The 17,229-nt window shown below is 35.7% G+C and overlaps 1 protein-coding gene across 3 annotated transcripts in view; it reads left to right on the top strand.

Moving 5' to 3' along the window:
- LOC123872737 (calmodulin-binding transcription activator 2) overlaps positions 1-17,229 on the top strand; it is a 181,580-nt gene that overhangs the window by 111,985 nt on the left and 52,366 nt on the right. For all 3 annotated transcript variants that reach the window (XM_045917250.1, XM_045917249.1, XM_045917248.1), the window contains one exon: positions 1,803-1,938. In XM_045917250.1, the coding sequence (XP_045773206.1) occupies positions 1,819-1,938 (120 nt within the window). In that variant the 5' untranslated portion in view covers positions 1,803-1,818. The remainder of the gene's footprint in view (positions 1-1,802; positions 1,939-17,229) is intronic.

Genomic DNA, 17,229 nt, shown 5'->3' with positions numbered 1-17,229 from the left:
CTTCCACGGCTGTATTTATACGCTGTGCTTCAAAAGCCTATTTAGTTTGCTCTTTTCGGATTATTTTTTATTCAGAGTGGCAACATTTTTCAACTATTAAATTGGTCAAGTGTGACTAATATAATAACTGACCGAATTTCAGTAATGGGAGCCAATTATAACAGCTATACAATGATCTACCAGTGGTAGATTGTTTTGACGATTCAAAAGCACTTGTAAAAGTTTAATTGAATAAAAATAATTTGAATTTGAATTTGAATACAAGATGATGCCTGGTCCGCGGAACTCTTCGATTTTATGTAAACAATTTAGTATTTTTTTTTTGCTCTCACTGCTCTATTCGATAAAATATCGTGTACGATATACGGGAAAAATATTTGCATCTGTACGTAGGTAGTCTATGTAGGCAATATTAATATTACTCACATAGTAGAGATGATTGCGAGTTCCGAAAGATAATCTAGCGAGGGTCATCCATAACAATTTCCCCAAAGTGATTTATCGATCGGCCATTATTGCGCCGTGATAACATATACAAATCATCCACGAATATAATATTATGAGAGATTCATAGTCGAAGGTTCAATAGGTTTTTTAAATCCCGTAAGAATTCTTTGATTTTCCGGGATAAAAAGGAGCCTACGCCCGTCCCCGGATTGCAAACTCTCAGTAACAAACATTAAAATATTTTTGATGGGTATATAGACTGTAAAAGGATAGCGCGGACTGTTATGGGTCGCGTGGTCATTTCAATCTCAATTAATATTCTTATTTTTTATTGGTTATTTATTGTAATTAATAGTTAAACTATATATTTTGCACGCCATACACAAATGGCAAAATGTGAAGGACCAAGGACCTGTCAATATACCTACCACCATTGTTACTCACATTTCGCAAAATAAAGAATCATTTCATTTCATTTCATTTCATAGCACACAGACAGACAAATAGACGCGCTTTCACATCTATAATATTAGTCTGACTTAGGTATGCATTGAAATTTAAATACATCAGCATTTTTATGCGGCCAAAGACACGAGATTTCTCTGAAAACTATATAAACATACCTATGTATTTTAGCTTGTATTAGTAGTGAAGAAAAAAATGATAACGAATAAAAAACAAAGCATAAATCTGTTCTTTAGGTCAACAATATCTCTGAAAAACCCACGAAATCCGATGATTGAATATTTTAATACTGGCAGTGTTACGGATGATTTGATTAAAGCGCCCGGGTTTGGAGTTCACCGTTTTTCTGTTGCCAAATCCATTTCATCGTAATCCATCCATCCATCTGCTTGTTCTGATCCGAAGATGAGCGATGCACTCGATCAATCAAGTGGTGGATTGTTATAAATTGGGCGGAAAACTTTAGAATTTTTTTTTTGGAGAAAGCCGGCAAAGCCATGCGATTTAGATTTCTGATATAGGATGTCGCGTTGAGCTTGAAACTGATTAGAGCTATGGAATAAAATTTATTGAACTCATAACTTTGCCCAAATAATATGTATAGCACTTCTAACTTTTCGGGGTTATATGCATTTTAAATAATTAACTACCATCTGTTTTCTTTACGATGTTTTTTCTCTGTTTTGCTTAAAGAAAAATATCGTGAAAAAACCTGCAAGCCTGAGTGTCCTCCATAATGTTTTAAAAGGTGTGTGTAGTCTGCCAATCCACACTGGACGAGTGTGGAAGACTATGGTCTAAGCTCTTCTCATTCTGAGAGGATACCCGAGTGGGTTAATCATGATGACCTATACATTTGATTCAATGGATTGTTTTTCTGATTGTTTCAGACCGAAAAGTGGGTCGATGCTTCTGTACAGCCGCAAGAAAGTTCGCTACCGACGCGACGGGTACTGTTGGAAGAAGAGGAAAGACGGGAAGACCACTCGAGAAGACCACATGAAGCTCAAGGTGCAGGGGACTGAGGTAGGTGTTAGAGCTATGACGTGAATGGAACTAACGATATTGAACAGTGGCCACACGGTACTAGTAATGGCCAGTACAAACGAAAACGATTTATCGTAGCGATTTGAGTGAGAATCTGTTTGTGCAGTTTTATCGAACATGTAGGTAATGAAAAGGTGGCTCGCTGTCTCAACTGCGACGCGCAGCGAGCTGAGTCCCTATGAAAAAGGTCCCCGAATTGGTTCGAAACTAGTCAGGCGTACATTGACTAAATACGTTCTTATACTAAATATCTTATAAACGAAATATAACGATTATACGAAAATTGGTGCAGATTTTTCGGTTTGTGCATACGATCGGAGGCAGTTACAAAATCTATTCGATAAATCGTTGTTGATCGCGTTTGCACAGTTTTATCGTAGATTGTAGGCATCCATAAGCTATTGGAAGAGCTTATCCAGTGTCATAGAAATGAAGATTGCTTGTGGCATACGAAAATTAAAGCGTAACACTATCGCAATAAAATGCTGCCTACGATAGATTAATTTAAGAATACAGCGAGATAGTTTTGAGGAAAATAAATAACATGCAGACTTCCTACAAGAAGGAACTCGACAAGATCAAAAAGTCTATGAAGTTCTTCGCTTTTTCTTCCATCGCGGATGACAAGTTTCTCGTCTGATTTTTAATCTCCCGACCTAAAAGAGGGGTGTTATAAGTTTGACGTGTGTATCTATGTATCTATCTGTGGCATCGTAGCTCCTAAACTAATGAACCGATTTTAATTTAGTTTTTTTGTTTGAAAGGTAGCTTGATCGAGAGTGTTCTGAGCTATAATTGAAGAAAATCAGTTCAGCCGTTTGAAAGTTATCAGCTCTTTTCTAATTTTCTTACAGAGGTTTTCGTGTCGGGGGTTTTTTAAATTTTGAGCTATTTCCGGAGAACTGACAATCTACACAGAAGTCGTAGACGTGTGAACACGCTATGGACGTACGATAAGCTGCACAAACTTTTTTGGCAAACTTACATAACTTTAGAAAGCAACAAACTATTCAAATCCGCGGTACTTTGTGACACAACCTCGAGATAAGACAAAGCTAGAAACAATACACATCCCAAGCTGGAACAAACGTAGACAAGCAACGATAACACTGATATACCTGAACAAGGTCGCGGCACAACTACCACCTTTCCTTAATTGGCACACTTCCAAACTTGGAACACGAGCAAAACAATGTTCTGCTTGCTCTCTGATACCGAAAAACCCCAAAGCCATGAATTAGGAAATTTAAAATGCCACGCCGTAAGTGTTACGAATTTTAGCTACAACGGTTTATATTGGATTTAAAATGTCCAACTTGTTGTTGGTGTAAATTTTAGCCTGTTTTTTCTTTAAATTACATCACACTAATATTATAAAGGAGAAAGTTTGTATGTGTATGTGTGTGTGTGTATGTTTGTTACTCCTTCACGCAAAAACTACTGGACGGATTGGGCTGAAATTTAGAATGGAGATAGATTATACCCTGGATTAGCACATAGGCTACTTTTTATCCCGGAAAAACAAAAAGTTCCCACGGGAATTTTAAAAAACCCACATCCACGCGAACGAAGTCGCGGGCACCAGCTAGTTGATTATAGTCACAAGATAATATTATGTTTTTTTAGGGTCCCGTACCTCAAAAGGAATAACGGAACCCTTTTAGGATCACTTTGTTGTCTGTCTGTCTGATTATAAATAGCGAGCAATATGCCGGTGGGTCACTTGATATTAAGTGACTAGTTTATGTCCGCAACTTCGTCCGCGGGTACTACACATATTTCAAACCCCTATTTTACCCCTTAGAGGTTGACATTTCAAAAATCCTTTCTTAGTGGATGTCTACGTCATAATAGCTATCTGCATGCCAATTTCAGCCCGATCTGTCCAGTAGTTTGAGCTGTGCGTTGATAGATCAGTCAGTCAGTCAGTTAGTTTTTTCTTTTATATATTTAGATTACAACCACCCATGAACGTTTGCAGTAACAGAGGAATCGCCAATGCATTGCCGGCTTTTCAGGAATATTTTTATCAGAGACCATAGATACAACTATTAGATATCATAAATAAATGCAGGTATTATGAAATAATGTACACAATTTGTAGGGATTCACTGAAATAAATATTCGCTTTACAATGTTAATTTATCTATATTTTGTGAGTACAGGAATGAACTCAACAGATAGACGTTGATTAAATGTAAATAAGCGTGAACGTAGGTACGGGTACGACCGTTGCCTACCTTCACACCTTACATTGTGAGTATAGTAGTGACTCGATAAATCGATGGACGGCCCATTTCTATACCATAACCTTAAAAAGTGAAACAGTGATCAATATAGCTACAAGAAATTCATTGTTGTTCTTTCTGGTGATGCAATTTCCCCCGTCATATTAAGATTATCGCCTTGAGTTTATTACAACGAACACATAATATTAATGATTTTAGACTTATTTCGGGGTTAACATATATACAAAATTGATCACTACTATTTATTACAAATGCTAAAAGTATGCTTGTTACTTTTCCTTGAATCACGCCGCAAAAGAATAACGGATCGGCGTAATTTTTTATATGAAAGACCTTGAGTTAACGACCTATATATTGTAGAAAGACGTGTCTATACTTTTATCCCGAAAACATATTCATGATTTCTGTGTTTTCACGGCATTTTTAAAGGTAAATCCACAGGAATGAAGTTGAGGGCTTCATCTTGTAATCAACAAAACCACCTAATTCTTCTATGAAAATAATTCCGACAGCTAAAGATTCAAATTAGAGCCTCAATAGCTCAACCGGTAAAAGAGTGGACTGAAAACCGAAAGGTCGACGGTTCAAACCCCGCCCGTTGCCCTATTGTCGTACCTACTCCTAACACAAGCCTGACGCTTAGTTGGAGAGGAAAGGGGAATATTAGTCATTTAACATGGCTAATATTCTTTATTTAAGAGGAAAACCTATGCGAATGACATTGACGATTTCCCCTTCAAACTAGCAATTTTGACATGTCATGACCCTCTATTGACAATTAATCAAGCAGACATTTTAATCTGCGAAATTTACGCGGACTTTTAGTATTTTGACGTAGGAGGGTAAAAGATCCAGTAAATGAACGAATAAGGACTACCCTGACTTTGACCTAAAATTAAGATTTATGAGAATCGTTCTATATATAATTTTTATATTTTTTTTTATCTGTGTCTATACACAGTAGGTATACACTCTTAAATTATTTAAATATCAAAAACGCAAAAAAATGCGTGGTATTAATTATTATAAATTATTTTATTTAACAAAAGGATAAATTGCCAGTAAATGAACTGGGAATTTCAGTGAATGAACGAACTCTATCTAGTGCATAAACTCTCGATTCCTATTAATAAATTCTTAAGTATATTTTCGGCTTGGAATTTTAAAAAAAATGTCAGATTTTCAGTTTTTGACTTATTGTATATTTTTTTCTACATTTTGCGCGATAAATCAAAAACTATTTTACATAATAATAATAAATAAAACCTGTTTTAGAATGTATAATACAGCCCTTTCATATGATATTATCCCCTTTGGTATAGTTATCTTAGTTTGAAAGTCACCTAAATTTTCTGGAAAACAGTCCAAATGACTACAGAGAAAATGAAACTTAACGCCCTTGTTGCATCCAAGTCGCTGGAAGTGCAACATCAGCTACTGAATATGTTAAGAGTAGAATGGTAGATTAGAGGTACTGGGTTGGGGCTGAGGTACAGATTTATCACCAGAAGTCAGAATCGTTCAAATTGCAGACTGCAAGTTACAATAGAGCCGCTTGGAACAATTTTTTTTGCTGTTTCTTCTGGTAATATTCACAACGCAGAAATAATAATCATCATGGTGTTTAGATGGTTTGCGCCAAATTATAATTTTTTTTTAGTAGTTAACTATTCTTATTTGCTCATAAACGCAACGAGGAAATACAGCTTCCACATATAAAAATTGGAGTCCAGGCCTTGCTGTTAGCTGCTAATGGGTTCTCAAAGTAGCCCGAGTATGCTTGTTTTACTGGGCACAAAAGGAAAGAATGAAAGGAGCTTACCCAGTACATCTTAAAAGATCCGTTATAGATACATGCATCCTGCCATGCCTTACCTATGCCAGCCAAACATGGGTCCAGACAAAGAATATAAAAAGAAATAGTGACTTGCTAAAGGGCGATGGCAAGGTGCATAAATTAAGCAAAAAATATTCAAAGTGAGAATTGAAGACATAAGAAAAAAGACAAAGCCTACAGACACCTTGAGACATGCCCTAAAACTGAAATGCAAATGGTCATATTGTATCGATTTTTACAGATGAAAGAAGGACAGGTAGGTAGACCGAAGACGCGTTGGTCTAATGCTATTGTGCAAATCGCGAGAGAAAATTAGCTTGATAGTACCAAAGACAGAGAGAAATGGGGATACCCAAGAGGGATCCATATACAAGAAAGAAGAATACCAGAATAAATATAAAAAAAATTCAAAAGAAAAATAAAACCGACTTCAAAATCACAAACACTAAAAAGTAAAAAATAATTTAAGTTATTGTGGTTTTTGAAGTCGGTTTTATTTTTATTTTGAAAATTTTTTATTTCAAAATTTTTAGTGGCCCCACTGTACTATAATAATATGCCATGCCCAGCTAAAACCCTACTGTTTACTAAGCAATTACACTGATCGCGAGCAATTTGCTCTTATCCATTGAGGAGTTCTGTTCTCCATCTCAGAAGATATTCATCAGAACTTCATCAAATTTATATGGGACCACCTGCAAAGTATACCTAGCTTTTCAAAAAAAAAAATATTCCAAATCGGTCCAGGCGTCTTTGAGCAATCGGTGAACATACATTAAAAAAAAATTGAATTTGCTCTTATCCATTGAGGAGTTCTGTTCTCCATCTTCAAAGATATTCATCAGATCTTTACCAAATTTATATGGGACCACTTATACCCTATCAAACAAAAAAAAAATCCAAATCGGTCCAGGCGTCTTTGAGTAATCGGGGAACATACATAAAAAAAAAGATACCAACGAATTCAGAACCTCTTCCTTTTTTTAAAGTCGGTTAAAAATATACTAAGATTTACTAACATGGTGTTATACCATAGAGTAGCAAACAGAGGCAAAGCTTCTAAGAAGCGAGCAAAATTTATAACTATTTTGGTAGGGCTGGCACTGGAGGATACAATTTAATTAACAATAGTTATTTGTTCAACAAGATGGTAAAGTTTGTTTTTGTTGTGATTGCCTAGTTTAAATATCGATCTTTAAATATCGATCGATAGATCTAAATATCGATTTTGAACGAAATCAGTCAATTTAGAAAGAATTATAAATGGTGCCAACTTTTTTAAATTTTGGTTACAGGTTCCTATTTTGTGATCCCAGGGAGCTCTAAATATCGATTTTGAACAAAATCGGTCAATTAACAAAGAATTTCAAAATGGCGTCAACTTTTTTAAATTTTGGTAACAGTTTCTTATTTTGTGATCCCAGGGAGCTCTAAATATCGATTATGAACGAAATCGGTCAATTAACAAAGAATTTCAAAATGGCGTTGACTTTTTTAAATTTTGGTTACAGGTTCCTATTTTGTGATCCCAGGGAGCTCTAAATATCGATTTTGAACAAAATCGGTCAATTAACAAAGAATTTCAAAATGGCGTCAACTTTTTTAAATTTTGGTAACAGTTTCTTATTTTGTGATCCCAGGGAGCTCTAAATATCGATTTTGAACGAAATCGGTCAATTAACAAAGAATTTCAAAATGGCGTCGACTTTTTTAAATTTTGGTAACAGTTTCTTATTTTGTGATCGCAGGGAGCTCTAAATATCAATTTTGAACGAAATCGGTCAATTAACAAAGAATTTCAAAATGGCGTCGACTTTTTAAAATTTTGGTAACAGTTTCTTATTTTGTGATCGCAGGGAGCTCTAAATATCGATTTTGAACGAAATCGGTCAATTAACAAAGAATTTCAAAATGGCGTCGACTTTTTAAAATTTTGGTAACAGTTTCTTATTTTGTGATCGCAGGGAGCTCTAAATATCGATTTTGAACGAAATCGGTCAATTAACAAAGAATTTCAAAATGGCGTCGACTTTTTTAAATTTTGGTAACAGTTTCTTATTTTGTGATCGCAGGGAGCTCTAAATATCGATTTTGAACGAAATCGGTCAATTAACAAAGAATTTCAAAATGGCGTCGACTTTTTAAAATTTTGGTAACAGTTTCTTATTTTGTGATCCCAGGGAGCTCTAAATATCGATTTTGAACGAAATCGGTCCATTAACAAAGAATTTCAAAATGGCGTTGACTTTTTTAAATTTTGGTAACAGTTTCTTATTTCGTGATCCCAGGGAGCTCTAAATATCGATTTTGAACGAAATCGGTCAATTTACAAAGAATTTCAAAATGGCGTCGACTTTTTTAAATTTTGGTTACAGGTTCCTATTTTGTGATCCCAGGGAGCTCTAAATATCGATTTTGAACAAAATCGGTCAATTAACAAAGAATTTCAAAATGGCGTCAACTTTTTTAAATTTTGGTAACAGTTTCTTATTTTGTGATCCCAGGGAGCTCTAAATATCGATTTTGAACGAAATCGGTCAATTAACAAAGAATTTCAAAATGGCGTCAACTTTTTTAAATTTTGGTAACAGTTTCTTATTTTGTGATCGCAGGGAGCTCTAAATATCAATTTTGAACGAAATCGGTCAATTAACAAAGAATTTCAAAATGGCGTCGACTTTTTAAAATTTTGGTAACAGTTTCTTATTTTGTGATCGCAGGGAGCTCTAAATATCGATTTTGAACGAAATCGGTCAATTAACAAAGAATTTCAAAATGGCGTCGACTTTTTAAAATTTTGGTAACAGTTTCTTATTTTGTGATCGCAGGGAGCTCTAAATATCGATTTTGAACGAAATCGGTCAATTAACAAAGAATTTCAAAATGGCGTCGACTTTTTTAAATTTTGGTAACAGTTTCTTATTTTGTGATCGCAGGGAGCTCTAAATATCGATTTTGAACGAAATCGGTCAATTAACAAAGAATTTCAAAATGGCGTCGACTTTTTTAAATTTTGGTAACAGTTTCTTATTTTGTGATCCCAGGGAGCTCTAAATATCGATTTTGAACGAAATCGGTCCATTAACAAAGAATTTCAAAATGGCGTTGACTTTTTTAAATTTTGGTAACAGTTTCTTATTTCGTGATCCCAGGGAGCTCTAAATATCGATTTTGAACGAAATCGGTCAATTTACAAAGAATTTCAAAATGGCGTCGACTTTTTTAAATTTTGGTAACAGTTTCTTATTTCGTGATCCCAGGGAGCTCTAAATATCGATTTTGAACGAAATCGGTCAATTAACAAAGAATTTCAAAATGGCGTCGATTTTTTTAAATTTGGTAACAATATCCTGTTTTGTGATCCTAGGGATCCTCAAATATTGATTTTGAACAAAATCTATGACAGTTCAAGAAAATAGATTTTAAACACTATTTAAATTATTATCATTAACATTAAATTAAATGAAAACACGACGCGCGACGTGTACTGCAGCCCCTGAGCTTGAGCACAGGCCGAGCCGGTATAAACCGATTTCTCTCCGTACGCGACGTAGCGCCTGTGCTCACGCACACACGCGCCTCAAGCTTGTAGTAGTGTACCTATCGTAGCGCGCTTGTATGAAGCTTTGACTCTGTTCGCTACTCATGTGGTTATACAACGCAATACCACACTAACAAACACTCGTACAAACATACAGACAAGTATATACTCACACACACTCACACACACACATGGACGCACGCACACACACTTTTGAACGGTTTGAACGGAACACGGTTTTGAAATTGAAATTGAAAAAAGTGTAAGAATTTGTAAGAAAATATTTAAAAAAGGTATATCAGCCGGTTTTTTATTCCAGCTCTTAATACATGTAAAAACGTCCAATCTGTTCATTTACTTGAGCCTTTACCCTAGTACCTAATTATATCGACCGCCCCATATCAAAACAAAGTAAATGTCATTTTTCCGAAAATCGTTTTATGTCATAAGCCTAACTTTCATAGTATGTCCCGTTGTATTGTAAGGACACCCACATTAAAGTAAAATTAAAAGCTAGTAAGTCGCTTTGACCATTTTAAAACATAGTAAGTCTATGAACTGGCTAGGTTTTTTATAGATTAATGCGCCTTACTAAGTTTTTCAAAGGAATTAGATTAAATAAAATAAATATCACCCATTATCTAAATACCATGTCAAAACAGTAAATACTTAATGATGCATTAAAACTTAAAAGTAAGATAGGAAAAGTCAATGACCTCTACATGTCAACTGTTAAATATGGCTTGCAAGGGAAATACTTTGCATACTTACATAATGTTTTTAGGGTTCCATATCTCAAAAGGAAACACGGGACCCTTATAGGATCACTTTGTTGTCTGTCTTTCTGTCCGTCTGTCCGTCTGTCGTGTCTGTCAAGAAAACCGATAGGGTATTTCCCGTTAACCTAGAATTATGGGCAGGTAGATAGGTCTCAACTCTCATAGCCCAAGTAAAGGAATAAATCCGAGAACAAATTTCGTGATTCTAGATCAACGGGAAGTACTGTATAGGTTTTCTTGACGGATGGACGGACAAATGGACAGACAACAAAGTGATCCTTTAAGAGCTCCGTTTTTCATTTTGAGGTACGGAACCCTAAAAAAGAAAGTGATGCACATCTAATGAATAAATGTGTAGGCCAGTCTTCACACTAAAATATTTAAACCCCTTTAATTTAAAAACTGTCATAGCCTAGTGGTTAGAACGTCCGCCTCCTAATCGAAAGTCGGGGGTTCGATCCTGGAATCACGCACTACTAACTTTTCAGTTATGTGCGTTTTAAGCAATTTAATATTGTACATCAAATCTTTGAAAAGAGCAACCGCCGAGTTTCTTGTTGAAGACTACGGCCTAAACTTCTCTTGAATTTAAACCACTTACTAGGTTTTGATCTGAGAAAGAAATTTGACATTAATTGACAAAATTGAGAGACCTAAGCTTGTATAAGAACACAGAAGTGTCATAATTCGTGTTCACTTTGCCTAACGTCTCTCAGAGAGAGATTTAAACTGTTTCTTATAATCACTGGCCATATTTCAAATGCGAAAGTGTGTTTGTTGGTTTAATATTCAATCACGCTGCAACGGAGCAACCAGTCGACGTGGTTTTTTGCATGGATACATTTAAAGACCTTGAGAGTGACATCTCTCTCCGCATCGTATTCTTTATTGCTGAGGGTTGTGACCTCTTTCCATTATTCCTACATCTAATGGTAGGTTTTCTTGGGATAATAATGCGGTGGGTTCAAAGAGCCTAAGGAACTCGACTAGAAAAACGAGATTTTGACTCTTAGTTTTAACGGTTATGAATTAGTTATTATTATCAGTGATAAAATTGATTAGGGCTGCCAGGTAAAATTACATTTATCTCGGAAAATCAAAGAGTTTCCACGAGATTTTTTCCAAGTTTGCGCTACTAAGTACATATATTATGAAGAGGAAAGGTTTGTTTGTTTGTTATCGATAAACTCTGAAACTACTGAACTACTTGCACTAAAGACATAATCATCAACATCAACCGACAGACGTCCACAGTGAACATAGGTCTTTAATAGGGTCTTCCACATGCTACGGGTTTGCGCCGCCTGAATCTTTGCGCTTGCGCTTGACGACAATCATGCTTTAAAGAAAGCAATGATGAGGTCCAAGTTGGAGCACGCTTACCTGGAAGATGCCTATTCACTCTTGGCTTGCAGGTATCTATGGTATATATGGCAGGAAACACGGCCGCCGAAATGGCGTTCCAACCTTTAGGCTCTCCCCATTGCCCGCAGCATGAATCTGAGCTTCCTTATGATGGTTATATTATGTACATATAATATCTCATAAGAAATCTCTAACACACAATCCAGCTAAGTAGGTCCAATTTCAAAAAAAGCTAGCTAGCCGACAAATCTAACTCAGTTAGGCAGCCTTCGGGAACCTTCGAGATGTCTCTCGTCCAAAATTCCTCAATGCTTGAAGACCAGTCTTTGAATAGTGCATGATGTCAGTGATGAAAAATGGATCCGAAATATAGGTCTTTTTTTGTACACAGGAAATGCCTGACGCATACCCCTCCGTCATGTGGGGCTTGCACCAAACTTGCACTACTACGAAATCCATTTCGGAACACGGCGCCCGAAACGAGGCGCGCTATCTCCTAAAAAACATAGGTATAATACCTATTTAGAACACTTACTATCTGTCATCATAATCTATGACAACCTCCGAGTATTTACCTGGTAAAACCGTAACTTTCGAATAAATTTTAGTATATAAGCAGGCTTCATTTAGAAATGAAAAAATCCCTATTTTATTTTTCAACGATTATAAACACAACTTTCATTCAAAAATAATAAGCTTAAATTCATTTTAAATAATATTTTGCGACGAAATGACGCGCACAGTCCTTCCGCCATGACAGTCCAGTGGACACTGAATTCCATAGAGCGCCTGCAAGAAAATAAATAGCACAGGAAGTTTTTTGGTTAGTTTTAGATTATTTAAGAAATGAAAAACATTTAGTATAAAACTAACAGTTCAAATTGATTGCTAAACCTAAACATATCATTTTCTGGAGGTTGGCTTCAAAGTATCAAGATGTTAAAGAAAACTTTTACAGAACAAGTTGCGAACAGCAATGTTTTCAACTTGTTTTTTTTTATTATTGGGATAATGTATACTAAATTAAAAAAGGCCCTTATAATCTTCACAAACTGAAGTTTTTAATTGCATGTATTTAATAGATGTTAATGCTTTAGAAAAATAAACAATTTACTTCAAAGTACAGCATTTTTGCGATTTGTCAAATAGCAATTACCTTAAAAAAAATTCAAATAGAAAGTATGGCATGATTTATTAATATATTTTAGTGTGATATGTGTGTTAAAAGTGTTTGACCTTGAAGCTGTTTATTGAAAAGTTGAGAGGAACTAGATAACTTGAGCAAAAGCCGATAGCCCGAAGGAGAATACTCCAAGTTTGTGCTCAAGTCTCGAAGTATACAATAAAGTCTTTCTAGGCTGAATGAACGAGAAAAGTGATAAGCCCGAACAAGATTGCGGTCCCACGTCTTCCCCACCTTTCCCTAATTGGCGCCGTTCCAAACTGCGAATAAGTACAGAAACAACGCCTAGTGTCGTAAATTAGAACGTTTAACAGTTTATACTGGATTTCAGAACGCCCACGCGGTGGTTTTAAGAGGGGTCTCTCCGTCACTTGCTCCATACAAACGTAGTTCGCCTCTCATTGGAATACTAACCAATCATACCCAATGGAATTTTGTAGAAACGTTCAAGAAACTAATATCTATGCCTGTGGTTTTCCAGATTTCCGTTAAAATATTCGGTTTTAAAGTTACGCGGTTTTAAAAAATCACATACAATTTTTGACCCCCTGTAATTTTAAAACTACATATTTTTAGAAAAATCTAAAACAGCACAGGCACAGATATTAGTTTCTAGAATATGTCTGCAAAATTCCATGGACTTTGGGTGCTTAATATTCAAATGAAATTGGAACTACGATTGTATGGAGTAAGTGACGGAGAGAGCTCTGTTAAGTGTTATGAATTGTGGTATATAGTGTACAAAAGGTTTTACCGCACGTATTTTTCTGTTATTCTTAATTGTTGCACTATTCAAGTCCCGTTTTTATACCTAAAAGCGAACCGTGTCGCGGTGTGGGACAATTTACGTTTACACTAAAGTTTTGTTTTCCGGTTCCTAAATAAAATTTAATGGCGCGCTTTCTGGCATATATTTTTAAAGTGCGCCTTTTTTCGCGGTATATTTTTCTTTCTTTTCACCAAATAAATTGTTAGGGTAAATCAAGGGTCCGGATTGTTACAAATTTAGGTACCTTTTGTTACTTTTCTGTAAATTATTTACAATTTCTTCTGTAACTTTAGTACTCGCTAAAATAAATGGACGGATGACATCATACGAATCGCAGGGAGCCGCTGGATTCAGGCGGTTCAAAATCGTGGCGTGTGGAAGTCCTTACAATTTAATACGGAAAAACTTTTGATACAGATCATTAAACTTAAACTTAAAGCGGAATTTACATTACGAAATTAGTGGCACGAAAATAGTTTCACGACATTAATTTCACTATCAATAATTGCTCGTGTAAATGTCTAATTTCGCCCAACTGATAGTGAAATTAATTTCGAGAAACTAATTTCGTGCTACTAATTTCGTAATGTAAATTCCGCTTTACAGATTCACAAAAGTAGAAAAGTTGGCCACTCCACCACAAAATTATTAACTGTGTATAAGTGACACCCATCCAAAATAATGAATTCAATAACCGTGTATCAAAATAAAATGTATACGGACACAGACCGCGTACCGGTACCTGTACCTACTATTATGTATTCTGTGGTACCGTTCCAATTAGCGGTACCCGTCCCGTAGTTAATTGGTACAGATTCATTTGCTTATTCATCAAACCGTTTCGAAGGGGCACCGGTCAATAGCAATTTGTTTTTCTGAAGGGGGTGCTTAATGAAAAATTTTTTTGTTATCTTTTCATTCCCCTTATAATCTATGCAGAAAACGTTGTGTAACATGTTAATTTGGAGACAAAAATTAATGGATCAGAAAACCAGGCAAGCGCGAGTCGGTCTTACACACGAAGGGTTCTGTACAAGTTAAGAGACTATGTACTTTTAATTTGCACGGTGGCCATTTTAAAATTCGCAATCTTGCTTTTTTTACTAAGTACAAAGAATAAATACCAGGCTGAGTTTTTCATGGACTTCTTCACAGCTTAGAGCGCGTTTGGAACCCCTATAGCCTTAATTTTAAGTTGACCATTACCTACTTAGCTACTTATTTGACTCAAAGTAGTTAAGTATCAATTAATCAAATTACAACCAATTAATCAAATTATAAGTGTAGCCTATTTGTTTTAGATTTTTCTTCGATATTCACAATTTTAATTTTGACTTTAACAAAAAAGTACCATACCTTTTACAGACTTTATTTTATACCTAAATTCAAAAGAAATCATGAAATCCAAAAGTCTTTACAATCAAAATCTGTCTATCCATAACTAGCAAATCTACAACAGTACAGGTTCAAACAGTAACACATACGGCTATTTGGGAGCAGTATTAGATCGAACTGTTGTACAAACGGTTTGCGTGCCAGAACAACAGTCAGGAAACACCACTCAATCAACACTAGCGCCGAAATATCGCCGACCGTTCTCTCATTATTAAGTACACGAGTCCGTATCATTTGCTGACGTCACCAAACCAGCTGTCAACGCCAAATGAGATTCGCCAAATTCATCCTCGTATACAGATATGGTATTCAAATGTTGAGATATATAAAGGGGATCTTTGAAAGTAGCGCCAGTGGTAGAAAATATGAGAGGTAATAGGCTAGTATGGTAAGGGCATATAATGCGGAGGAAAGCTAGCATTACTAGAAGAAAGTTAACAGGGCTCTTTTCGTCACTCGCTTCATACAATCGTAGTTCCTATTTCATTTGAATATTAAGCAACCAAAGTCCATGAAATTTTGCAGACATATTCTAGAAATTAATATCTGTGTCTGTGGTGTTTTAGATTTTTCTAAAAATATGAAGTTTTAAAATTACAGGGGCTCAAAGATTTGTATGTAAATTTTTAACACCGCGTGACTTTGAAATAGAATATTTTATCTGGAAAACCACAAACATAGATATTAGTTTCTAGAATAGTTCTGCAAAATTTCATGGACTTTGGTTGCTTAATATTCAAATGAAATTGGAACTACGTTTGTATGAAGCGAGTGACGGAGAGACTCCTCTTAAATATACATGTGGAAGAAAAAAAGAGGAGAGAACGACCAAAAAAAAGGTGGGTGGAATGCATGAAAGAGGATATGCGTATAAAAAGAGTGGATGATACATTGACGGATGACAGAAGGGAGTGATGGTGTTTAATCTGTGCTCACGTTAGTGGCTTGCCGTGGACGTCTATCGGTGGCTAATGATGATGATAATTGTCTTTATTCGTTTGTGTATTTGAATAGAGAATAAGTTAATTACTTACAAAATGCTGCATTTTGCAATGCAAAATTTTTATTATGCCTATTTGTTGTTATTGCGTCAAAAGATATACATAAGTACTCTGTGAAAATTTCGACTCCACCTATAAATAGTTCATGAGATACAGCCCACTGACTGACTGACGGATGGACAGCGGAGGCTTATTGGTAATGGGGTTCCGTTGGCACCCTTCTGGTACGAAACCTTCAGGGCGGGACCCCGGGAAGATGCTCCGGATGGTGTTATTATTAAAAATTTCATCATAATTTTATACCTAAAATAAAGAGTTCTGAAGTTTACACTGAAACCGAAAACCGAAAACAATTACGCGATCTCGATATAAAATTTAATGAAAATTTAAAATAATTATTGGGTTACTAGCTGACGCCCGCGACTTCGTCCGCGTGGATTTAGGTTTTTCGAAATCCTGAATTTTCTTTGCTATAAACCACACGTAGCCCGAGACCTTTCCAACGAATGCAAAACCGTGGAAATCGGTTCGTGCGTTATGGAGTTATAGCGTCAGGAAGGAAAACCCGACTTATTTGATATTAAACGTTAGCTTATCTTGTGTTATGTATTTATCGATATATAAATTCGAAAACTGCCAACGTTGTTCAGATGAAACTCATACTAAGTTTACTATTGGTGCCGGTAAAGTTCTGGTCCTATCTATGTGATAGCATCAGTGCTAGTGAAATGCCAATGCTACTCCGTGGTGTTTCATTTATTTATGCAAACTATATAGGTATAGCGCACAACTATAGTTCGCGACAGGTCGAGATGGCAATCGGGATATGAAATACATACCGCAGGAACATAATCAGTAATGCGTAATGCCTTTAAAGATGGGTATGATTGATAATTTAAAACAATTGCTAACTATTACATCAATTTAACTAGGAATTTATGATCAAGATCATATTTTGCAGGTTGGCTTTCACGGTCACTTTCTGTTTTCGCACTTATAATCGTGCGAAAATTCGCTTTTCCACATACGATTACAGACGAAAGAGACGAATTTTTGCTACTAATTGAACTAAACTAAACTAATATTAATTGAACTAAAGGTTTTCCCCTTTCAACCATGCAGGGTTGCGAGTGCTCTTGCTCGCACGCTCC

This window comes from Maniola jurtina, chromosome 15, assembly GCF_905333055.1.
Source record: "Maniola jurtina chromosome 15, ilManJurt1.1, whole genome shotgun sequence".
NCBI lineage: Eukaryota > Metazoa > Arthropoda > Insecta > Lepidoptera > Nymphalidae > Maniola > Maniola jurtina.
The sequence above is the reverse complement of the archived record's forward strand: the minus strand, read 5'-3'. Positions and strand labels throughout refer to the sequence as shown.